The sequence below is a fragment of the Thamnophis sirtalis genome, unplaced genomic scaffold, assembly GCF_051295495.1.
Source record: "Thamnophis sirtalis isolate CommonGarterSnake01/CBP01778 unplaced genomic scaffold, rThaSir2_p1.2 scaffold_13, whole genome shotgun sequence".
NCBI lineage: Eukaryota > Metazoa > Chordata > Lepidosauria > Squamata > Natricidae > Thamnophis > Thamnophis sirtalis.
The window spans coordinates 11,195,285-11,221,431 of record NW_028261393.1 but is presented as its reverse complement, the minus strand read 5'-3'; the positions used below and the strand labels follow the sequence as shown (position 1 = coordinate 11,221,431).

General features: G+C 45.7%; 1 protein-coding gene across 1 annotated transcript in view; it reads left to right on the top strand.

The window, feature by feature from the left end:
* LOC106541036 (IgGFc-binding protein) overlaps positions 1–24,189 on the top strand; it is a 58,485-nt gene extending 34,296 nt beyond the window's left edge. The window contains exons 14-21 of the mRNA XM_087727797.1: positions 1,876–2,471; positions 4,387–4,942; positions 9,353–9,945; positions 14,324–14,894; positions 16,971–17,170; positions 18,124–18,501; positions 20,319–20,605; positions 23,925–24,189. Coding sequence (XP_087583923.1) covers positions 1,876–2,471; positions 4,387–4,942; positions 9,353–9,945; positions 14,324–14,894; positions 16,971–17,170; positions 18,124–18,501; positions 20,319–20,605; positions 23,925–23,934 — 3,191 coding nt within the window. The 3' untranslated portion in view covers positions 23,935–24,189. The remainder of the gene's footprint in view (positions 1–1,875; positions 2,472–4,386; positions 4,943–9,352; positions 9,946–14,323; positions 14,895–16,970; positions 17,171–18,123; positions 18,502–20,318; positions 20,606–23,924) is intronic.
* Positions 24,190–26,147: the final 1,958 nt, after the last annotated feature.

Genomic DNA, 26,147 nt, shown 5'->3' with positions numbered 1-26,147 from the left:
GACAGACAGGGCATCCCAAATTTACACACCAAGGCTAATTGTGAAACTCTTGTCAGCCCATTCTTTAGAAAGCAAGAGAAGTAACAGATTAACGGAAGGGGTCTTGCAAGTCATCTAGTCCAACTCCCTGCCCAAGCAGGAGACCCTACATCTGCCTTTACCTAGGATTGAGCTCACAACCTCCTGATAGTGAGGCAAGAACTAGAGTCTTTCTGGGTTTTTTGGTTTTTTTTAAAAAAACAAAAGTTACCGAAGAGAACAGAATAAAGTCATAGAATTCTCAGCAATTGGCAAGATTCTGTCTAGAATCCAGTTTATCATCCAACTAGTTAAGGAGATGCTTTCTTTAGTCAGATCTCTGGGGAAACAGGTAGGCTGGTTGTTCTCTGAACTGGTATAGATGAAATGTCCAGTTGGCCTTGATGCTATATTAATATGTGAGATAATATGTAATATAAGAAGCCGTTTCTTCTAACGCTTAAGGCATCTGGCTAGAAACCAGGCTTTGTGAGTTCTAGTCTCATCACAGGCTTGAAAGATGACTTTGGGCCAATCACCAGGAGTCTGTGAGTTCTAGTCCTGCCTTAGGCATACAAGTGGTTGGGTGAGTTTGGACCAGTCACCAGGAGTCTGTGAGTTCTAATCCTGCCTTAGGCATACAAGCAGTTGGGTGAGTTTGGACCAATCACCAGGAGTCTGTGAGTTCTAGTCCTGCCTTAGGCATGCAAGCAGTTGGGTGAGTTTGGACCAGTCACCAGGAGTCTGTGAGTTCTAGTCTTGCCTTAGGCATGCAAGCAGTTGGGTGAGTTTGGATCAGTCACCAGGAGTCTGTGAGTTCTAGTCCTGCCTTAGGCATGCAAGCAGTTGGGTGAGTTTGGACCAGTCACCAGGACTCTGTGAGTTCTAGTCCAGCCTTAGGCATGCAAGTGGTTGGGTGAGTTTGGACCAATCACCAGTGTTGCAGAAAATGAGACAAGACCAGCTCTTTGTCAAAGGGAAAGGTTTATTGCGCAACGTTCAGCAGCAAGCAAAATCTGAACCCCGAAGGGCAGTTGTTTACAGTCTTTTATACTCTTAGCCAACATATCAATCATCCCAAAGTACCTGGCCTTCCTGTGTCACGTAGACCCCCTTCCTGTGTCATGTAGGTCTTGCACACAATCTCCCAAAACAGAGACAGGACATTCATTACTCAATTACCTCCCCACAGGGGGTATTGGTACCAATATCCTGTTTCATTTGTTTTAGTTAGGTGAAGCAAACAGAACAACTAATCTTAAGGGTAATTAATCCTTTGTCCCGTTCCACATGGTCAAGAAACTTTAATACCCAAATAATCTGTCTCGTTGTCAAATTCTCTTTTATTCCCCCCTTTGAAACTCTTCCGTCTTTTCAGGAGGAGTTTCACCTGGAATCTGTGAGTTCTAGTCCTGCCTTAGGCGTAAAAGCTGATGGGATGACTTTGTCTCACTTTCCCTTAGCCCAACTTACAGGGTTGTTGTGGGGAAAATAGGAGGAGGGGGTATTAAATGTTCCCCACCTTGAGATACTTATGAAAATAAATGATTAAAATGTATAAAAATAATAAAGGCAGTTTAAAAAAGGAAAGAGGAAAGGAGAGGAGTGGAGTGGAATAGAGAGGAGTGGAGAGGAGAGGAATGGAGAGGAAAGGAAAGAAAAGCAAAGGAGAGAAAAGGAAAGGAGAGGAGAAGAGAGGAAAGGAAAGGAAAGGAAAGGAAAGGTAAACACATGATCTGGTTGATAGAGTTTACTGCTGTTGGATAGGTCTGCCTTGCTGTACAACTCCCACTGGTGGCATTGGCCTTCTGTCTGTCCAACTTACTGAGAAGTCCTTCCTCTGCTCCTTCTTTCCAGCTTTGACCTGTCCTGAGAACAGCCACTACGAGGCCTGTGGAAGCGCCTGCCCAAACACTTGCTCGGAGCCATTGGCTTCCGCATCTTGCAAGATGCCCTGTGTGGAAACCTGCCAATGCAACGAAGGCTACGTGCTCAGTGTCGATCGATGTGTCCACGTGGGGAGTTGCGGCTGTACCTACGATGGTGCCTACTACAAACCGGAGCAGGAATTCTGGGGGGATGAGAACTGCACCTCTCGCTGCAGGTGTGACCCCAAGATGGGCATGGTCGTGTGTGAGCCAGGCAGCTGCAAGGCTAGCGAAATATGCGGAATAGACGACGGCATCCGACAGTGCAACCCTATCAGCGTTGCCACCTGCACAGTCATGGGGAATCATCACTACACCACTTTTGATGGGCAGAAATATGACTTTACTGGCACTTGCCTCTACCAGCTGGTTGGCTTCTGTGCCAAGGATCCTTCTCTCACGCCCTTCGCCATCAAGATCCAGAACAGCCAAGGAAGGAAGATCTTGCCATTCTCTTCCGTTCTGACCTTGGAAGTCTATGATATGATCATTACCATCAGCCAGGATCATCCTGATACGATCCAGGTAAGAGCAATGGTGAAATTCATTTTTTTACTACTGGTTCTGTGGGCGTGGCAGGAGAAGGATACTGCAAAATCTCCATTCCCTCCCCACTCCTGGGAGAAGGATATTGCAAAATCTCCATTCCCTCCCCACTCCAGGGGAAGGATACTGCAAAATCTCAAATCCCTCTCCACTCCAAGGGAAGGATACTCCAAAATCTCCATTCCCTTCCCACTCCAGGGGAAGGATATTGCAAAATCTCCATTCTCACCCCACTCCTGGGAGAAGGATACTGCAAAATCTCCATTCCCTCCCCACTCCTGGGAGAAGGATACTGCAAAATCTCCATTCCCTTCCCACTCCAGGGGAAGGATACTGCAAAATCTCCATTCCCTCCCCACTCCAGGGGAAGGATACTGCAAAATCTCAAATCCCTCTCCACTCCAAGGGAAGGATACTGCAAAATCTCCATTCCCTTCCCACTCCAGGGGAAGGATATTGCAAAATCTCCATTCTCACCCCATTCCTGGGAGAAGGATACTGCAAAATCTCTATTCCCACCCCACTCTGGGGCCAGCCAGAGGTGGTATTTCCCAGTTCTCCAAACTACTCAAAATTTCCGCTATCGGTTCTCCAGAACCTATCAGAACCTGCTGAATTTCACCCCTGGGTAAGAGGCTAGGCTAATACAGGTTGTCCTCAACTTACAAACATTTGTTTAATGACCATTCAAAGTTACAACATCACTGAAAAAAGTTACCATGTGTATGACCCTTATAACAACATCCTGACAGTGATAAAATTCAAGCCCTTGGCAACGAGATCATCTTTACAACAGTTGCAGCATTCCAGGGTCACTGAGCCGTGGTAGCAGAGTGGTTAGAATGCAGCATTGCAGGCAAATTCTGCCCACTGCCTGGAGTTCGATCCTGACTGGCTCAAGGTTGACTCAATCTTCCATCCTTCTGAGGTCCACAGATTGTTGGGGGCAATAGGCTGACTCTGTAAATCACTTAGAGAGGACTGTAAAGCACTATGAAGCGGTATATAAGTCTAAATGATATTGCTGTGCCCTTCTTCTTCTTCTTCCTCCTCCTCCTCCTCCTCCTCTCCCTCTTTTGCCTCCTGTTTATCTTATAAACAGTTCTTGTGGTGCAGTGGTGAAAATGCAGCATTGCAGGCAAACTCTGCCCACTGCCAAGAGTTCGATCCTGACTGGCTCAAGGTTGACTCAGCTTTCCATCCTTCCGAGGTCTCCAGATTGTCAGGGGCAATATGCTGACTCTTTACATCACTTAGAGAGGGCTGTAAAGCACTGTGAAGCAGTATATAAATCTAAGTAGTATTGCTATATGATCACCATTTGCGACCTTCTCACCTGGCTTCTGACAAGCAATGGGGGAAGCCCTGTTCGCTTAATGACCACAGGATTCACTTAACAATTATACTTATTCATTTAGCAACCCTGCAAAAAGTTGTAAAATTGGGCATCACTTAACTATTGTCTTGCTTAATAATATAAATTCTGGTCTCCATTGTAGCTGTAAGTCAAGGATTATCTGTAATACTATTAGCTTGTCCTAAAGCAGCATTGGAGTGAGTGTTTAATGGCACATATTATCCTGTATAACAGTGGTTCTCAACCTGTGGGTCCGGATCCCTTTGGGGATCGAACAACCCTTTCACAGGGGTCGCCTAAGACCATTGGAAAACACATATTTTTTAAAAAATTACAGAAAACATAAAATGATTTTATGGTTGGCGGTCACCACAACATGAGGAACTGTATTAAAGGGTCACGGCATTAGGAAGGTTGAGACGCACTTCTGTATAAGGATGTCATGGACTGGAGCATCTCAAATATGGTCTCTGTTGTTTCCTCCTGGGTGATGGGCTTTGTTTTCCATTTTGACAATGTTCTCTCCTCTTCCTGTAGGTTGATGGAGTATTAGTGGACTTGCCCTTCTACTATGAAGACAAGATCCAGGCTTACCTTAGTGGAAATCATCTCCTTATCAAGACACAGTTCGACCTTTCCTTGATCTTCAGTTGGAATAGACTAGTCCACATCACGGTTCCTGGCAGCTATCTCAATGTGCTTTGTGGTCTCTGTGGTCAAAAACCTGGTAGGGAGTTGACCATGAAGAATGGAGCACCAGCAGCCGATTTTATCCAGTTTGCCAACAGCTGGAAAGAAGGAGAGAGCCCTGGTTGTGTGAATGGGTGTACCAGCAACTGTCCAGGCTGTAGTGAAAATGAGAAACAGATCTACAAGACGGATGACTACTGTGGGGTCCTCTCCAGAAAAGATGGACCATTCAGGCATTGTCACATAGCTATCAACCCAGCACCTTACCTTGATTCTTGTGTCTTGGATGCCTGTTTCTACAAGGGCCACCAGAGCATCTTGTGCAGTGCCATTGCAGCCTACGTAACGGTGTGCCAAGCACTGGGCATCCAGATAGACCAATGGCGGGAGGCCTCCTTTTGCAGTAAGTATTAGAGCTGTATTTTTCAGGAATGGTGCAGTGGCCTAGAGGTAGAGTTCTCGCCTTACAATTGGGAGGCTGTGAGTTCATTCCTAGGTAGGGGCAGATGTTTCTCTCTCCGGGCACAGTGTATCTGATGAACAAAACTCTGCATTGACGACAGGAAGGGCATCTGGCCAGTAAACACTCTACTAGCTCCATTCAGTTGCCCAGACCCCACATAATCTGCAAGGGATTATGGGGACATTAAAGGAAGAAGATGGTGATTAGAGCAGTGTTTTTTCAATCTTGGCAGCTTTAAGACCTATAGATTAAGTACATAGGTCTTAAGTTGGCCAAGGTTAAGAAATATTGTAAAAGAAAGATGTTTGCAAGGGAAGGTCGAAGAAAGAAGCTAACAAATAATCCTTCTTCTCTATGGAGATGCTCGGTCATCCAGGTGATGGTTGTCCCAAAGGTGCTTTTTCCAGAGGAAACTGGCCTTTCTGGTTTTTCTCTGAAGACATTTCGCTTCTCATCCAAGAAGCTTCTTCAGCTCTGACTTCCCGCCATCCAGTCAGTGCTGAAGAAGCTTCTTGGATGAGAAGCAAAACATCTTCAGAGAATGGCCAGAAAGTCCAGTTGCCTCTTGAAAAAAGCACTTTTGGAACAAACAACCCTTCTCCAAACCAAACTAGATCTGATATGTTTAAAGTGTAATGTGTGTGTGTGTGTGTGTGTGTGTGTGTGTGTTGCATTTGTGCAACAAGGCAACATAAAAGAATGGCTTTCTGCCTGGATGACTCCTAGAGTGATCCGATAGACAGAAAAGGGAAGCAGTATACTCCTTCCCATATTTGGGCACATCAGGGGTTGTGACACAATACATACATACATACATGCATGCATGCATGCATGCATGCGTATGTGCGTATGTGCGTATGTGCGTATGTGCGTATGTGCGTATGTGCGTATGTGCGTATGTGCGTATGTGCGTATGTGCGTATGTGCGTATGTATGTAGGTAGGTAGGTAGGTAGGTAGGTAGGTAGGTAGGAAGGAAGATAGAGATAGAGATAGAGATAGAGATAGAGATAGAGATAGAGATAGAGATAGAGATAGAGATAGAGATAGAGATAGAGATAGAGATAGAGAGAGTATGCATGTATGTGTGTGTGATATATATATATATATATTTTACTGTTGCCTTTTTGTTACATTTGTTATATTTGTGCTGATAAATAAATAAAGGGAGACTAGTATAGATCTATTTCAAGCTATTTAGCTCTCATCAGCTAGCCATACCCTTACTGGGAATCGAGCCTGTGCTGTATTGCCTCTTAGGCAGATGTGTTAACCACTGAGCTACAGAGCTCGACTCCTTATCAGCCAAGCCAGGGTGAAAGGTATATATTAAAGTCACAACCCCTGGTATGCCCAAATATGGGAGGAAGATCACTACTTCCATTCTCTGTCCTTCGGCTCGTCACAAGAGACCATCCAGACAGAAACCCAATTTTTATATATATATATATTTTATATATATTCAGCCAGAGAGGGAATTTACCATTCGGTGTAAGATGAGTTTATCCTTTCCTCCAATGCTCTGATACTTGTGAAGAAATTTACCTCTTTGAAGGTGTTATTTGAGAGGGAGAGAACATTATTTATTTAACCATTTTTGGCCGGCTTTTCACGGAAAGTAATCCCAAAGCAACGTGCAACGAATCAACCCAGCAAATCCTTCGGTTTAATGTTCTTTCTATTGCAAAGAAGTGAAGTATAAATATACATATAACATTAGCTGTATTTGGGGACGCCTGGCAAGATCTTTTTTCCCCCTGATCATAAATAAGGAAGTAATGATGATCGCCACTATCATCACAGCCATAATGCAGACAATTGCACTGTCTTCTGGCTGATAAGAAAGAAATTGTAGGACTGTCTAGATCAGGGGTGTCAAACTCAAGCCCCCCAGGCTGGATTCAGCTCATGGGGTACTTAGATCTGGCCCAAGGGGCCACCCTGGAAACAGCGAAGGACCCGCCCGCTGTGCCTCTACCAGTGAAAACGGAGTTTTCACACTCCATTTTCACTGGCAGAGGGTTGCAGGAGGCTGTCACAACCCATTTTGCCTGGCAGAGTGCTCGGGTTGCCACAGGCATGCCCAACATGAGTGATGTCAAGCTGGCCACACCCACCTTTGCCACACATACCCAGCCCCCGAGGTCAAACACAGCCCTGATGCGACCCTCAATGAAATCAAGTTTGACATCCCTCATCCAAATCTTCGAAGGAACATGTTCCTTTGATGGAGGTGGGGACATGCATGGGAAGGGGTCAGAATCTTCCAGAGCTGAGCCATGCATAAAAGGGGAGGAGCTTCAAATCTCAAGAGTATGCTTGCATCTTGCAGCTCTTGAGTCATAGGATCATAAAATTATAGGGCTGGAGAGGATCTTGGAGGTCTTCTAGTCCAACCTCCTGCCAAAAACCAATAACCAGGAGGTTATTAGGAATGCCACTAGCATTTAGCACTAGCATTTAGACTTATTTACCATTTCACAGTGCTTTGCAAGCTCTCTCTCAGTGGTTTATAGAGTCAGCATATTGCCCCCAAACAACCTGGCTCCTCATTTTACTCCCATCGGAAGGATAGAAGGCTGAGTTGACCTTGAGCCTGGTGAGATTTGAACTGCCAAACTGCTAGCAGTTGGCAGCCAGCAGAAGTATCCTGCAGTTCTGCACTTTAACCAATGCACCACCATGGCTCAGCACCCAGTTCCTCCCTACCCCCAGAAACTTCTTAGGGAGGTGCAAGCAAAGCATAAACCAAAACAGCTTTGCAAAGCAACATGGCCTTCTCACTTCTAAATACAGGTATGGTGAGTGTAGTCTTACCCACCATCAAGTAGTCAAAGTGCCCGCTGCAGTTCTGCGGTTTTCAGACAGCTGCCAACTTGAGGGAGAAGCGGTGGCTCAACTTTAACCCTGCTTAATTTAACCGGAGTGTGAGATGCTTTGCACATGGTCTGGCAAAAATCCCACAAACTGTCAGGCTCAGGAGTCCTTCCTGCAAAGTCAACACGGCTCCTCTTATATGAAGGGAGATTCTGATTTGGTTTCTGTTGCTATTTATAAGCTGATTTCATACGCTGCGCCAAACTGTGATGGAGGTGGCACACTTTGGGCTTCCTGCCTTATGTGAGTCCCTATACGGTTTGTGGATCGTGAATTGTGGCTTCATTTAGCACTGCATTGTTGGAGCTGGGAATGAAGGTTTGGGAGGTACATTAGCAATCAACTGGTCCACACTCCCCAATGCAGAATCCACTATTCTAGCATTTCAAGAGAAGATCTTCTGACCTCAAAAGGGAGGCTGACACCTCCATCAAAATAGTTTGTTCCATAGGTGAGGACAGTGGTGGGATTCAATTGGTGTAACAACCGGTTCGCTGAGCGCATGTTTCATGCAATCATGCTCGCTTTGCTCACCCGTGCAGTGCATTTGAAAACAGGTCTAAAATGTACCTTCTACTGCAACTTCTACTGAGTAAAACAGCTGAGGCACAGCAATCCAGTCTGCTGCGCTTCTCAGCTGGGCTTCAAATAAAGAAATATAGGGCACACTAGCGCAGCAGTGAGTGGGCGGGGCCAACTGATCACCAGAAATTCCGGTTTGAGCGAACTGGTCCGAACTGGCTGAATCCCACCCCTGGGTTAGGAGTTCTTAGTGTTAGGGAATGCTTCCTCATGTTTTACTGGAATTGAAGCTTCTTCAGCTCTGACAAGATAATGAGGAATGGAAGGATAAACTCAGAGGTAGAACCGCCACATGGGCGGCAAGCCACTCCCATCCGGTCACATGGGTGGTAAGCCACTCCCACAAAGGAGGCCACACCCACAGAGTAGGTTCGAACAATTTTTGAAACCCACCACTGGATAAACTTCCAAGTGTTTCAATGACCCCCCTAAAAGGATGCAAATGACCAGCTGTCTGCAAGGAATATAAATCCTTCCATTCCCCACCATCTGGTCAGAACTGAAGAAGCTTCTTCGATGAGAAGTGAAATGTCTTTCAAAGGAAAAAAGTCCAGTTGCCTCCTGAAAAAGCACTTTTGAGTTAGCAAATCATAGTTAAACAAATCATATGTGAAGAGCCGAGGTGGTTGAAGAGCCGAGGTGGCGCAGTGGTTAGAGTGCTGTACTGCAGGCCACTTCAGCTGACTGTTATCTGCAGTTCAGCGGTTCTAATCTCACCGGCTCAAGGTTGACTCAGCCTTCCATCCTTCCGAGGTGGGTGAAATGAGGACCCAGACTGTGGGGGCGATATGCTGACTCTGTAAACCGCTTAGAGAGGACTGAAAGCCCTATGAAGCGGTATATAAGTCTAACTGCTATTGCTATTGCTTTAACATTCAATTGTTTTTTTCAGGTCTTTCCTGCCCCCATAATTCTCACTACGAGCACTGTGGAGATGGCTGCCCTGTGACCTGCCATGGCTTCTCAGCCCCCGATGGATGTCAGACCTCCTGCAAAGAAGGCTGCTATTGCAATGCTGGGTTTGTCCTGAGTGGAGATGAGTGCGTCCCTATAGGAGAATGTGGTTGTCTGTACCAGGGCAGGTATTATAAAAGGGGTGATGAATTTTACCCCAGTGCTTCTTGCCAAGACAAATGTCGTTGTAGAGAAAACGGGGCCGTGGAATGTCGGAAGGTCTTCTGTGGGCCTCAGCAGCAATGCAAGATTGAGAACGGGAAGCAAGCTTGTCACCCTCGTGGCTGGGGCAAATGCAGCGTGACCAGTGGGAGCCACTACCTCACTTTGGATGGAGAGGCCTTCAACTTCCTGGGGTCTTGTTCTTACACTTTGGTCGAAGTCTGTGGCAGGGATGCTGAACTGGTCCATTTCTCCGTGGTGGTGGAGAACGAGAGCAACCGGAAAGGCAAAGCTGTGCCAAAGGCAGTTGTCATCACTCTTCGAGGTTATGCCATCAGACTTGAGAGAGGAATGACTTGGCAAGTTCAGGTAGGTCTGGTGTCCTACCCAGCAGTGTATTTCCTCCTGCTTATACCTGTTGTGGCTCGCCAGCGGCCAGCAGAGCTGGCAACAGATTCAGACAGGGAGGAGGTTGAGGTGGGAGGGGGAACATGGGCCAGTCCTGGAGTCTGGGGAAGGCTCTGACGAGGGCTCTGTGTTGGAGGCAGAGAAGGGGCCAGAGCCATATTAGCCAGTTATCAGCTGCCTTCAGAGTCAGGCATCAGTGAGGCAGACAAACATCTGGAGCCTGTTCCCGATGTGCGCATGCACAGAGTTGTCAGATGAATGGAACAGCTAAAGAACAGGAGCTGACTTGGGAGTAAGGCCACAGGTGGATGATGAATGGCCCCTCCCAGAGGAAATAAAAGAGGAGCGAAAGGGGAGTGGAGTTTGCAGGAGACAATTTGTTCACTTAATTTGTTCGTGACTCTCCGAGACTCCTTGCCAAGTTTTGCAGATATCAACCTTGGCAGCTCTCCAGGCCAGATAAGGTCTGTGACTGTAAATCCTCCCTTGAAAGACTTCGCTGGATGTGAATGAGCAGAATTCACAGTCAATTAATAAAAGGGGTTTTTGTCAGAACAAGGAGTTTGCTTCATGTTCTGGGGAAGCCTCGGTCAGAACAGTACCAAACACTTTCGGTATTTTTCTACCACATTTCCTATTTCTTTAAACAAACTAGCCCTCGTGGTGCAGTGGTTAGAATGCAGTTGCCAGCATTCCGAGTAATACACCCATTGAAAGCAGAACTGTAAGGCGGGAAGATTCCTCTAAGAATGATGTTTATTGTATACATCATGTCAGCACTGCCAGTGAAAGCCAACTCTGAAAGTTCCTGCGGTTTTCACTTAATTAAAAGATTAATCCTTCCCCCTTCCCCAGTGCCAGTGGTGGGTTTCAAAAATTGTTCGAACCTACTCTGTGGGTGTGGCCTCCTTTGTGGGAGTGGCTTGCTGCCGTTGTGACTGGATGGGAGTGGCTTGCCCCCCATGTGTCCGGATATGAAGATGCCGATGACACTTGTCAGAACCACCTTAAATTACCTCACACACAGCTCTGGCATGCATAAGAATATGATGTAAACTTGTTTTTTAAAAGGCATCTTTGGTTTGCGTTAAAACAACTTCAACACACGCAATGTTCTGATTGCACCACAAACGCAGTAGTCATCCTTACCTTTCACAGAGGCACTGAGTTTTATAAATGTGAGCATGATAGTGTAGAATAATCATATCCAAGGACCAGTGGTGGGTTTCAAAAATTTTTGGAACCTCTTCTGTAGGTGTGGCCTGCTTTCCGGGTCCACTGGTGGAACCTCTTCTAACCGGTTCGGTAGATTTGACGAACCGGTTCTACCGAATACGTGTGAACTGGTAGGAACCCACCTCTGCCCAGTGCCATCAGTCATGCTGTCCAATGAATATGGCTGGCAGTCTCCTCTCCTCCTTCACCAGCCACCTGTTATAATGACATATTTCTTATTTTGACTGCAAGCTGGGCTATCTACTCTACCCCCCCACTTCTATCTCAGGCTTTATGGCAACTGTAAGGCAGGACAAGATGGCTTCAGCCAGGTTCACTTCAGAGTTGACAGCAACATTGCAGGCCAACTCTGCCCATAGCCAGCAGTTCAATCCTCACCGGCTCAAGGTTGAGTCAGCCTTCCATCCTTCCGAGGTCAGTAAAATGTGGACCCAGATTGTTGGGGGCAAGAGTCTGACTCTGTAAACCACTTAGAGAGGGCTGTCAAGCGGTATATAAGTCTTAAGTGCTATTGCTATTGCTACCCTGTTTCCCTGAAAATAAGACCACCTGGAATAATAAGCCCAATTGGGCTTTTGAGTGCGTGCACTAAAATAAGCCATTTCCCCAAAATAAGCCCTCCCCGAAAATATTGCAATGCAGCAGCAGCCATGAGGTGACCACGCTCTCTGCCTCCTGCACCTCAAAAATAATAAGACCTCCCCGAAAATAAGGCCAAATGTTTATTTCGGGAGTCAAAAGGAAATAAGATCCTGTCTTATTTTCGGGAAAACATGTTATTGCTAAACTTTGAGGATGCTGTTGCACAGGTCCAGCAGGCCTAATCTCTTACACTTAGATGATGCTTAGCTTCTTTCCCTGGTGTAAAGAATTAGTAATGATTCCATGAAGTTTGAGTGAGAAACCTGGTAAGAAATATTCACTGCCGAGAAAGTGAGGCCCTCTCAAATTTGGAACCCTCTCCTAACTTCTGAAGATGTATTTATCCAGCATCGATAGCACCCACCTTGTGGTTCTAGCAATTGCAATTTCCCACAGTCCCACATAGTGATACCGGCACTAGGAGAGAATTCCCGTGCTATTTATCATCAATGGACCGCTGATTTTAGCTGCTCACGTAGCCCATTCATCAGATTTCCAGACTCGCAGATTGTTAGAGTCTGTCTCCCTCTAGTGTCGGTTTCTTTTTTCGACCTACTTGCTGTTTCACGGAGCTAGGATGTGCTTCTTGGAATCAGAGATTTCAAGGTCATTTCCATGCTGGAGATTTATAGCATCTTCTAAAGTCATCCAACCTTAGTTGTGTGCCCAAATAACAGTAATGCAGACAGGCTCTATATCACGTCCGTGATGGCTGAGTGAGAGCCTGCAAATGAGTAGTGCAGAAACAGGCTTAAATTGTATGAAGGAGTGTAAACCAGAGCTGAGTACAAATGCCCTTTCTAAATTCCGAGAAGCATCTCGAGGACAGCAATAGAAGGGAGACAGAGTCTTTAAATTCCTCCAGGGTGAGATTTCCCCCTTCGGGAAGAAAATTGCATTGCTAGTTTAAAAAAAAACAAAAAACTTCAACTCCCATCATGTCTTTCTTTGAAATTTAAACGTAGTCGGGATGCCGGAGAGAGGACTGTAAAGTGAATGGCTAAAGATTCACACATATGCCAGGGTTATCTCATAGCAAATTAAATGCAGGAATAGCATCCTTTGCCCACCACAGTTTCAGTAAAATGCTCTTCTTCTTTGGGGGGAAAAAATCTAAAATCAATTCTCCTTACTTGAACAAAATTAGAACTTTTTTGCGGGGGGGAATCAGGATATTTTTCTGTGGTTGACACTAATGAAAACATTATTTACTCTTTGGACATAATTCAGTTGTGTTTTTGTTCCCCCTGGGAACATGTGAAGGTGGGTTGTTTCTATCTATTCAAGAGAGCCAGTTTGGTGGTGTGGTTAAGGTGTCGGCCTAGAAATTGGGAGACAGTGAGTTCTAGTCCCGACTTAGGCATGAAACCTGGCTGGGTGACTTTAGGCCAGTCTCTCTGTCCCAATCCGATCCATTCCACAGGATTGTTATGGTGGAAACATAGGAGGAAGGTGTCAGGCCTGCAGCCTATATTTTCTTTTGGGTCTTTGGCCTGCCATATTTTCTATTATTCTGCTACGCATTTTCTATTGTGGGAAAATTGGAGGGGGGATTATAAGGAGTTGCATACTATGTAGCCACAACAACATTCTTTCTAGAAAGCCAAGGTCATCCTTTGTCTTTGCACCTCTGCACCTGACCGGATCTGGATGGGTGGAACTGCCAGCATGGCAGTGGGAGATTGGACCGTGTGATGGACTTGTGGGTGTGAGATCTTGAACTTTCAACTGGGTGGGGAAAACCAGGAAGCTTTAATAAATTGGAACTTTGAGCAATACTTTGCCTTGGACTCTGATTTACTTTTGGATGCTATTTGGAACCCTGGCAGGAGGTGTATTATGTATGTTCACCACTTTGAGTTACTTATGAAAGTCACAAAAGTGGAAGAAAGAAAATCTAATAAATGCTACCTGCGTTTTCCCGAAAATAAGACCTTGTCTTATATATTTTTTTCTGCCACCAAAAAAGGCACCAGGTCTTTTTTTTCTCAGGGCAGAGATGTTGTCCATTGACTAACCTCACTTGTGCAGGTCACCCCTGGCCTCCTTTTCACTGTCAGTGGCCTTCAGAAACTTCTTCTGCAGCTGGCAAGGCTGGCAAGGCTTTCCTGAGGACCTCTGCAGTCAATTACAGAGATCTGGATCAATTCGGACCTCTGTTATCAGCTGCAGAAGAAATGGGCTGGCAAGGCAGGTATTGGGGTGTGCAAGGCCTTGCTGCAACTGCCTGAAGGTAAGTAGTAGGGCAGGTCCACCCCCATCGCCCCCAGCTTAATTTTTACCCATGCACCCTGGAGTGGGTCTTAATTAGGGCTTATTTTAGGGGTAGGGCTTATATTGGGCACACATATTAAAATCAAGCTAGGACTTACTTTCAAGGTAGGTTGTATTTTTGGGGGAAACACAGTAAATCTTCCTGTCAATTAAATCTCACATGGATTTTTCTCTTCTTTTTGCATAGGTGAATGAAGAAGCCTACACCCTGCCACTGGTGATGAAGAGAGGATCCATTTTAATCCAACAGGAGGGGAAGAACGTTGTGATCCAGACCGACTTTGGTTTGAAAGTTCTCTACGATTCTTCCCAATTCATCCTTCTGACCATCCCTAGCATGTACCAAGGACAGGTATGTGGCTTGTGCGGCAACTTCAACGGGGAGAGGCGAGACGAATTCCAACTGCCTGACGGAACCAGCACCACCAATGTGACCATGTTTGGAGCCTCCTGGAAAGTGTCAGCGGGAAGCCTCGGTTGCTCAGATGGCTGCAGGCAGAACTGTCCCTCCTGCAATGCTGCTCAGATCAGTCCGTATCAGGCGGAGAGTTCTTGTGGGCTGATCAAGTCCTCCTCAGGCCCTTTTGAAGCCTGCCATCTCCTGGTGAAGCCTGAAGAGTATTTTAATCTCTGCCTGTATGAAATGTGCGCTGCTCACGGAGCCAAAGAAGCTCTTTGCCAAAGCCTGCAGGCCTACGCAGCTGTGTGCCAAGCAGCTGGTGCCACTATCAAGAGCTGGAGGACAGCCGTTCTTTGCCGTGAGTTGAGAAATGGATCTGCTTCTGCTATGCTCAACCACTGATCCAGAGCTGTTTAGGATCCTTTTACTCCTTTGCTTATGTCTCTCATTCCCCCATTTATCCTGAATATCTCTAAAACAGGGGTGTCAAACTCAAGGCCCGGGGGCTGGATCACGCCTGTGGGGTATTTAGATCTGGCCCACAGGGCTGCCCTGGAAACAGCAGAGGACTGCCCCATGGTACTTCTGCCAGCAAAAAAAAAAGGGCTCCTGGGCTCCGTTTTCAGCTGCCATGGTCTCCTGCAACCTTCTGCCAGTGGAAACGGAGCTCAGGAGAGCAATGCAGGGCCCTCCCAAGCTCCATTTTTACTGGCACAGGGTTGCAGGAGGCCATCCCAGCTGAAACAGAGATCAGGAGCCCAGTTTTGCTGGAAGAGAGCTTGGGCCACCACGACATGAGTGATGTCGAGCTGGCCACACCCATCCTGGTGAAGCCCATCCCGGCCCCCAGAGGCCAAACGCAACCCTGATGTGGCCCTCAATTAAATGGAGTTTTATACCCCTGCTCTAGAAGTTAGAGTGTTGCTCTCAACAGTGCTCTCAACAGCAACCCACCTCTGATTTAAATAAATCTTGTGCCAAATGCCAAACTCTGGGCAGCTCACAACCACATCTACGTACAATAAAAAAAATATCATGAAATCCAAAATATTAAAGCGAAAAGATTTGGCACCCTAGCTAAAGTTTCCCATGCAGCCTACAGGAGGTTCGTCTCACAAAACTCACCTTACCCCAGGTCTTGAGTGCTTTTCGAAAGGTTAAAAGAGTTTAACCTTACAATTATTTGATGACATATAAGTGTAGAAATCGGTGAACTCCTTTTTCTTATTTGTGGCTTTTCTTGTCTTCCCTGCCAGATTTATCTTATCTGTGATATGACCAGCTCAGCCAATGGCAGTCTAATTTATCTTTGCTTTTCACCTTTCTCTGATAGCGTAAAGATAGCTTAGCTAACCACCATTTTAATATGCCAAAGATCCTCCTTATCATCTCTTCATTTAGCACGCGGGAGGTAAATCTTTTTCTACTGAGGATCATATTTTCTGTGATCCATTGGCATCTCATGGTAGATGGAGATGTAGGAAGCCTGTGGTGTCATAGTCAGTAGCAACAGCATTTAGACTCATGTACCACTTTACAGTGCTCTACAGCCCTCTCTACGCCATTTTACAGAGTAGTATATTTTCCCCAACAATCTGGGTCCTCATTTTACCCACCTCGGAAGGACGGAAGGCTGAGTCCACCTTGAGCCTAGTGAGATTTGAACTGCCAAATTGGAGGCAGCCGGCAAGCGGCAGAAGTAGCCTGCAGTACTGCACTCTAACCACTGCACCAGGGAGGCGCCACCAAGCTCAACTTCTGGTGATTATATGGACAACAAGTATATCATTTTCTTCCAAGACATTCCAATATGGGCATCCTATGTTGAAGTTATTATTGACATCCTCTTCTTTGTTCTAAGAGCTGATTACATGAAAAGGAGAAAAGCGTCTCTTACTAAAGATAGAACCTGATATCCTGTGGAGAGTTTTGAAATTAGGCTTAGGATCTGATTAAGTTAGTCATTTTGGCCATGTAGATCATGACAATGCAGATGTTCATCCCCTATTAAGAAGGAGCCGAGGTGGCACAGTGGTTAAATGCAGCACTGCAGGCTACTTCAGCTGACTGCAGTTCAGCACTTCGGCTGTTCAAATCTCACCGGCTCAGGGTTGACTCAGCCTTCCATCCTTCCGAGCTGGGTAAAATGAGGACCCGGATTGTTGGGGGCAATATGCTGATTCTGTAAACCACTTAGAGAGGGCTGAAAGCCCTATGAAGCGGTATATAAGTCTAACTGCTATTGCTATTGCTATTGCTATTGCTATTGCTATTGCTATTGCTATTGCTATTGCTATTGCTATTGCTATTGCTATTGCTATTGCTATTGCTATTGCTATTACACCTGCAATTAAGCCATCTCTTTTCTCAAAGCATGACAATCATGGACACGTTACATTGAGGTTCTCTCACTCTGCTTTCCTTCTTTCCTCAGCCTTTACTTGCCCACAGAACAGCCACTATGAGCTTTGTACCAGATCCTGTGATTTTACTTGTGCTGGTCTATCTTCTCCTGTCCAATGTACCGAAAAATGCTTTGAAGGCTGCCAGTGCAATGATGGCTACGTTTCTGATGGGGAAAAGTGCATATCCCTGGACCACTGTGGCTGTGTACATGACGGACGCTACATGAAGGTTGGTGCCAGAACCAGTGGTGGGTTTCAAATCCTCATCCTCATCCAACACACGTGCACACATCTTAGCACCTCTGCAAATGCTCCGTGATGCTGCAGCTGTTCCGCAGAGCATCACGCAGGTGCTATATGTGCCATGCACATGTGCGGCAGCGCAGAAGCTTTGAAACACAGGTAAAGAGCTCAGGCGGACGGGCCCTCCAGAGCACTATACCAGAACGGTATCTGGTGCTCCAGGCTGGCTCCGGTACACCCATACCGGGGCGTACCGCCTGTAACCTACCACCGGCCAGAACTGAGCTGTTTCATGAATGTGCAGAGCTGAAGTGGTGCCAAGAAAAGAGGGCCTAGAAGCTCTTCTGGTCTGATGCACACATATATACCAGGGGTACAGTGGTGGGTTTCAATTTTTTTTAGAACCTCTTCTGTAGGTGTGGTCTGCTTTGTGGGAGTGGCTTGCCAGCCATGTGACCGGGTGGGAGTGGCTTGCTAGCCATGTGACTGGGTGGGAGTGGCTTGGCAGTCATGTGACTGGGTGGGCATGGCCAACTTGTAAAATATGGGGAAACTCACTTAACAACGCTCTTGCTTAGCAACCAAAATGTTGGCTCAGGAACTTTGGCATTTGAAGCACGCAAGTCTTAAAGCTGTAAAGTTACAAGACCTTTGCATCTCTAACCTTTTAGGAAAAAAAAACCCCAGGGGTGTTCAAACTTGACAGCTTTAAGACTTGTGGACTTCAACTCCCAGAATTCCTCCTCTCGCTCTTCATCTTGATGATGTCTGGACGGGCAGGGGGAGGGAGCTGGAATCGGTTCTGAACGGCAGAGGGTAGAAGATTAAAATGCCAGCTCTTTCGATGTAAAGTGAAATCTCTGAGGTTTTAAACAAATCATTTCCAGGACATTGATATTTATGAATTATTTTTTTGTTTGGCCCCACCTTCTGCCATAGGCTGAAGAAAGCATTCTCTCCAGAGGTTGTTCGGAAAAATGCACCTGCCATGCGCCAGGCCAGCTCGCCTGCAATAAAACCAGCTGCCCTCAAGGGGAGGTTTGCGCCCTTCAAAATGGCCGACATGGGTGCTTCAAGCAGGAAGCGGAATGCCACCTCAGCTTGGAAGGAAAACTGACCACCTTTGATGGTGTCTCTGGGACAATACTTTATGACGGTGCCTATGTGATGGCCTCTCTCTGTGACGAAGCAGTCCAAATATGGTTTCGGCTGGTGGTGGATTTCAGGCGCTGCAATAGTAAAATGAGCTCAGTCTCTACCATTTACGTCTTCTTCCGAGAGGCTCTTCTCGCTGTCAATCAAGACAAGGAAGTTTGGGTAAGAGAGGTTGAGTTGGCGATTCTTGGTGCTGTAACCAAAGGCAACTTGTGGGGGAGGCAAACACCTTAATACAGTGTTTCTCAACCATGGCAGCTTTAAGATAGGTGGACTTCAATTCCCAGAATTCCCCAGCCAGCTGAAGTCCACCTACCTTAAAGCTGCCACAGTTGAGAAACAATGCACAACTGAATTTGAATTTCATCCCGATGTGTACACGCTAGCTTACTACAGGTAGTGCTCAACTTACAACCACTTGTTTAGTGGCCATTCAACTACTCAATCTCTGTCCATAAATTTGATGGAAAATTCTGGAAGGTCTGATTGTGCCCAGTTCTAGTTTGCCCCTCCCCCCTTTTATTTTATTTTTTTGAGGGGAGGAATTTTGAAGCCATGCTTTGTTTAAAAACTGAATTGTGTTTATTTTAGGATTCACACATCATGTTTGCGTTGTTTTCTTTCACAAAACAGCATTCATGATAATCAGAGGGATTCTGAAGGGGACAGAAAGGGAATCTGTGGGATCGTAAGCATCCCTTCCCTGAGTTAAACCTTCCTTTAAAATTTCCACTAAATATTGACAGAAATGGTGTAAAGACCAAGTGTGAATTTAGTGTGTTAGTTAACAGGTATTAACAAAGGAAAATGAATTAAATCTTCTTTATTTTCATGTTGAAATTCATACAGGGAAGCCATTTTTCATTTCATACAAGTTTTTGCCGCTTTCGTATGCGCTTTCTTGCTTGTAGTTGTTAAGAGCAGTTGTTTAGGAAGCCACAGGGTTATTAAATGAATCTGGCCTGCCCCTTTGACTTTGCTTACTGGGAGGTCACAAAAAACACATGGCCCTAGGATAGCAATAGCAATAGCAATAGCAATAGCAGTAGACTTATATACCGCTTCATAGGCCTTTCAGGCCTCTCTAAGCGGTTTACAGAGAGTCAGCATATTGCCCCCAACAATCTGGGTCCTCATTTTACCCACCTCGGAAGGATGGAAGGCTGAGTCAACCCTGAGCCGGTGAGATTTGAACCGCTGACCTGCTGATCTAGCAGTAGCCTGCAGTGCTGCATTTAACCACTGCGCCACCTTGGCTCTTCAATCCTAAATATGACTTTAATTACCGGAAGGTCACAATTGCCAGGAGTGTGAATTTTAAATCATGCGACTACGGGGATGCCGCAATGGTTGTAAGTGTGAAAAACCACCCATAATTCACTTTTTGGGGGGGCTGTTGTAACTTTGAACTGTCACTAAAAAAAGGTTGGAAGTCAAGAACTAACTGCATGAAATTGGTGTCCTGGCGGACAATGCAGATTGGTGTTTTCTTCAGCCAGTTGTGTGTGTGTATATGTATTTGTGATGGAATCACACTGGAGATTTTAAGAAGAAATTAGACAACCATTTGTCTGGAGTGGCATAGGGTCTCCTGCCTGAGCAGCGGGTTGGACTAGAACAGTGTTTTTCAACCTTGGCAACTTGAAGATGTCCGGACTTCAACTCCCAGAATTCCCCAGCCAGCGAATGCTGGCTGGGGAATTCTGGGAGTTGAAGTCCAGACATCTTCAAGTTGCCAAGGTTGAAAAACACTGGACTAGAAGACCTCCAAGGTACCTTCTATTCTGTGATTTATTTTTGTTTGTCTTTCTTTCCACTCTTATCTCTTACCTCTAAAACAAACGCAAGGGCAATTCTGGCTAATTTTGCTATCACCCGCTCTGATTCGACCGTTTCCCCCCAGTTTTGCACCCTGACCCTCATTTGAAGACGTAGCATTTCAATAAACTTAACATCTCCCACGATGACTCTCTGTGCAGGTGAATGGACAACAGGTGCAACTTCCAGCTTCCCCTTTGAAAACGGTGTCTGTGAGCATAGTTGAAGATGTGGTCACAATTAGACATGGGGCAGCTCTTCAGATTCTCTTTGACCTCAAAGGAAAAGTGACTGTGAAGGTCAAGGACAGCCTGGCAGGCAAGCTGTGCGGCTCCTGCAGAAACTTCAATGGTGACCTTTCTGACGACCTCACGCTGCCCAATGGTCAAGTTGTAGGAGACATTTCGCAGGTGATTGATGCATGGAAGGCCAGAGACTTCTCCTACTGGTAAGCTAAGGCTTTAGTCCTTCATTCTCTGATTTAGGAGCACACAGCTGGAGTGTTGTCGTTTTTTCTTGTCCAGAATTGTGTTCCCATTGGGACAATCTGTTAAGAATGTGGATTAACGGATAGAACGAAAAACAGAGGGTGGAGTGGGCAAAGTGAAATATGAATAGAGGGAACAATTTCTCTCTCTTTGGGCCAATCTTTTTTCTTTCTCTCTTTTTCCTGCTCTCCCCATTCAGTAGCTGTCAGATTCTTCCTGCAAAAAGCCAGGAGCCAGAGATAAGAAATAGAGATAGGAGATAGAAATAGGAATAGATAGGAGATAGGGGTGGGTTGCTGCCGGCCTTACTTCTGGTTCGCTGTACGTGCTTTTTTGCACACACGCTCTCAAGTGCCCCACGCATGCAATGTACAAGTGTGCAGTTGCTGAAAAATTGTTCTGTGCATGCGCAGAACATTAAAGACGGAGTAAAAACCATGCCGGCAATGGCATGGGTAACCAGGGAACCGGTACAGGGGCATGGCCAGCCTGCCGTCCCTACTGGTTCAGTAACCCAGTCACAATTTCCACTACTGGTTTACCCAAGCTGGTGCGAACCGGTAGGAACCCACCTGTGGGTAGGGATTGGGATAGGGGCAGGGGCGGGGCAGGGATAGGGGTAAACCAAGATAGTTTAAATATATTAGATAGATGAGAGAGGGTGGGGCATAGAGAAATAGTTGGTAGAGAGATAGGAGTTGATAGAGATGAGAGATAGAGATAATAAAGAAATGATATAGAGAGAAATAATAGAGATGATAGAGATAGCAATGGAGATAGATAGAGAAGATTGATAGAGAGATAGATATGGAGACAGATGAGAGATAGAGATTATAAAGAAATGATAGAGAGAAATAATAGAGATGATAGAGATAGCAATAGCAATAGCAGTTAGACTTATATACCGCTTCATAGGGCTTTCAGCCCTCTCTAAGCGGTTTACAGAGTCAGCATATTGCCCCCAACAATCCGGGTCCTCATTTTACCCACCTCGGAAGGATGGAAGGCTGAGTCAACCCTGAGCCGGTGAGATTTGAACAGCCGAACTGCTGAACTGCAGTCAGCTGAAGTAGCCTGCAGTGCTGCATTTAACCACTGCGCCACCTTGGCTCTTATATGATATAATATAGAGAGAAATAATAGAGATGATAGAGATAGCAATGGAGATAGATAGAGAGGATTGATAGAGAGATAGAGATGGAGACAGATGAGAGATAGAGATCATAAAGAAATGATATAAAGAGAAATAATGGAGATGATAGAGATAGCAATGGAGATAGATAGAGAGGATTGATAGAGAGATAGAGATGGAGACAGATGAGAGATAGAGATCATAAAGAAATGATATAAAGAGAAATAATGGAGATGATAGAGATAGCAATGGAGATAGATAGAGAGGATTGATAGAGAGATAGAGATGGAGACAGATGAGAGCTAGAGATCATAAAGAAATGATATAGAGAGAAATAATGGAGATGATAGAGATAGCAATGGAGATAGATAGAGAAGATTGATAGAGAGATAGAGATGGAGACAGATGAGAGATAGAGATTATAAAGAAATGATATAGAGAGAAATAATGGAATTGATAGAGATAGCAATGGAGATAGCTAGAGAGGCTTGATAGAGAGATAGAGATGGAGGCAGAGATGATAGAGATTTATTTGCAAAGGCTTTTGAAACTTAGCTGAAAGAGAGGCAGTTCCCCTATCCAATTTACTTGTCCTTGCAGCAGTAGACCAATCTTTTCAATTAGAAATAGCCCGAAGGCAACTTGTCACCCCAGAAATCCATGAAGAGCCTACAACAATGCTAAAAATGTAAAGCAATGAGTCTTAATTGTAATGAGCTCTCCAATAACCCAGGACCATATGTAATACGGTATAGGAAATGAGATAACCGCCGATTCAAATGCATTAAAGTGTACGTTTCTGAGCCCAGAGCAAATGATGTTTAAATAAGCTTGAAAGTGCCTTAAATTCAAAGGGTCGATCTGCATATAGGAGGCATGGAATGTCTCTCTATTGGTGGCATTGAAGCAGCCGTCCATAGTCAAATCAATAAGGTTCGATATAATACTCAATGAGTCTTAAGTCTAGCAATCTCCATATTTTTCAAAACCTCCATTAAATGCCGTCCCACACTTGATCTTGATCTGGTTTCCTGATTTTTCCATACTGTTGCTCTTAGATCTACTCCCCCCCAAAAAAATCTCGTGGGTGCTGTCCTTTTAAAATTTAGGATGTAGGGTGCGAAGAAAGTGGATTTCCAGTGTCTTTTCTCTTGTTTTAAGAACATTGTGGCCTTTTTATTCAGGTTGGCTTTGGGTTTGCAAACCGTTTTGGCTGCTTAGCTGATTTAACCAATATTAACCCTCTCAAACAGGGGTGTCAAACTCATGTCGTCACGGCGGCATCACGTAACGTATCAGGACTTTTACCCCCTTTGCTAAAACCGGGGGTGGGCATGGCCAGCATGTGATGAATCCAGCCCGCGAGTTTGACAGCTTTGCTCTTGAACATCACTTATAGCCAGGGGTGGACTTCAATAATTTTAGCAAGGGGTTCTCTGCTCAGTTGCTGGGTGGGCATGGCCATGGTGGGTGTGGCCTAGTTGGTCTCCTTGAGCTTTTCTCAAGCCTCCGGGAGTGCGAAAATGGCCTCTCCAGGCTCCGGAGGCTTCCGGAGGCTGGAAACAGGCCCATTTCTCACCCTCCCTGAGCTTCCGTCCAGAGGTGAGTTCCTACTGATTCAAACCAGTTTGGCCAAGTAGGTAATAACTCAGCCGGCCATTCCCCCGAACCAGTTCTATCAGCAGCGCCATAGGTGGCACCATCTTGTTTTATGCTTCCAAATTTTCTACAATCCCAATGGCGAAATAACCGTGAAGGTCACCAGCAACCTTGTGGGAACTTTAACAATGACGCTTCGGATGACTTAAAGCTGCCTAACGATGTGCACATCAAGTGTGCCCATGCATGAAGTGCATCCCTGGGCAAACTGACATTAACAGAAGCTGGGACCCACACCTGGAGTGGGCCCTGCATTTACCTGCATCCAAAACAGGCCACATGGGGACTCCTGGGAGGGGGGAGGGGGTGGGTGGGTCCAGCCAAGAGTGAGATTTGGAAATTCTCCAAACTGCATAGAATCATAGCTAGAGGTTCTCCAGAACCCCTGCGAACCCTCTACCCTCAGTCCACCCCTACTTATAGCAAGAAAGCAACTTTGGCTATGAAGTCTATAATAATCAAACCTATTTTTTCTTTCTTTTTTCTAGCAAGCAATAATTGAAAAGGTCGATTCATTCCCTCAACTTCCATGAGTGACCATGGCTCACTGCTGCGCCCTTAAAGATGCTTTATCTGCAATGCCCCGAGAAAGCTTTGTAAAAACCCCAACATATCTGTCCACAGATATAGTATCCTGGGGCTGAAATCATGTAAGACTGCTGATTATGATTTTTTTTTTAATTAAGGCACAATAAAGAGATAAATTGTGCTTTCTAGTTTATTAGGTCTAAAAATTGAAATAAAGTATTTCCTCTGGACGCCACACAGATCAATAATGAATAGCTGATAGCAAAGGAGTCATTAAAAGAATTAAGAATTGCTGCTTTGGAAAGAACTGATGAAATAAAATTTAAGCTGCGTAAGTGGTTCAATTTTTGGAACATTTTTGTTGCTGAAGCTTGTACATATGCTTTGTTTTGATTTTTGTGTTCTCTACTCCCACATAAACCTGAATGACAACTTTTGGGAAGAAATCAATATGGCTGCTAACATACTATAATCTCACCTTCGCAATTCATGACTTTTAAAGGTTACATAGGAATGGTGGTTTGGAACTGAAAGCTTTTCCTCATAGTAACTGCTCAGATTTTTTGCAAACTATAATCATTGGATCAAGCACACTAATTGTTTTATTTCCATTTGTATGACATGGGGTGGGTCAGGATTTTTGTTACCCCACCATTCTTGAGAGTCCAGAGGAGACAAGATACTTGCTGGATGTTGTTCTTTATATTCTGTTATTGGTCTGCTGAAATTTGAGCTCCAATCACTTTTGGTGTTCCTTACAGACTTGCTCTGTTCCTGTTGTGTTTAAACTGCTTTATGAAGGATTGGGAAGTGTAAATTGCCCTAATCCACAGATGAATATCTGATAAACATTGGGTGTGCCATTTGACACTTCCTACTGCCTATAAATACATACCTTGAAGCAACAGATTAACAGAGTTGGAAGGGACCTTGCAGGTCATCTAATCCAACCCCCTACCCAAGCAGGAAACCCTAAATCTGCCTCTACCTAGGATCAAACTCACAACCTCCTAATTGTGAGGTGAGAGCTCCACCAATAGGCCATTGCAGCTGACACAAAAAGATATGTTTTAAAGCCATTCACCTAGATGTTGAGAAGAGAAGACTTCGAAAAGATTGAGCTGATGACATTGGTGCTTTCCAAGATGTGGTGTGTGTGTGTGAGTGTGTGTGTGTGAGTGAGTGAAGTGGGTTGCTCCCTCTTTGGCCTGGATTGGGTGAATAGGTAGTGGCAGCAGCAGGAGGCTTCGACCACCTGCCCGGATGCTTCCGGATGCAAGCGAGTGAACCGGTAGTAAAAAAAAAAAATGGAAACCAACCACTCGTGTGTTTGTGTGTGAGAGAGAGGCGGGGAGAGAGGAGAGAGAGGGGGGGGAAATGGCAAAAGAGAAACAGACAGAGAGACAGAGACAGAGAGGAGAAGATTGAATACTGGTGAATAGAGGCATTGGGTCTGATTCTGGCTTTTATTCACCCTACTGTAGAAATGCCATTAAGTGGTAAAAAGATGCCTAGCCTTCCGTTCACCCTCCTCACGGACCATAAGCCCCTTCTCAGCATCCTCGCGAGGGATCACACCTCCCCCATTCTCTCACCCTGCATGTCCCGCTGGTCTGAATTCCTCGCTGGCACTACCAGCCAGGTAAGCATATGGGCCATGTAGATGCCTTGAACCGGTGTCCGCTGCCCACTCCGCTTTCCGACCCTGCCCCCTCCATGGCCTCCGGCGTCTTCCTCGTAGATGACCTGGAGCTGCCACTCTCCGCTTCTGACATCGCCCAGGCCACCTCCACCGATCCCACCTGCAATGCGCTCTACATGGGGCAGCCCTTGAAGAGCATTTGGAGACTTCAGCTCATCCAGAATGCAGCCTCGCGAGCAATTGTGGGTGCACCTCGGTACACCCACATTACACCTATCCTCCGCGAGCTGCACTGGCTACCAATTGGTCTCCGGATACGCTTCAAGTTGCTAATCGTCACTTATAAAGCCCTACATGGTATTGGACCTGGGTACTTGAGAGACTGCCTGCTGCCAATTACCTCCCAAAGACCCATTAGATCGCACAGGGTTGGCCTCCTCCGGGTTCCATCTACTAGCCAATGTCATCTGGCTACTACCCGGGGGAGGGCCTTCTCTGTGGCAGCGCTGGCCCTTTGGAACAAACTCCCCGCAGAGATTCG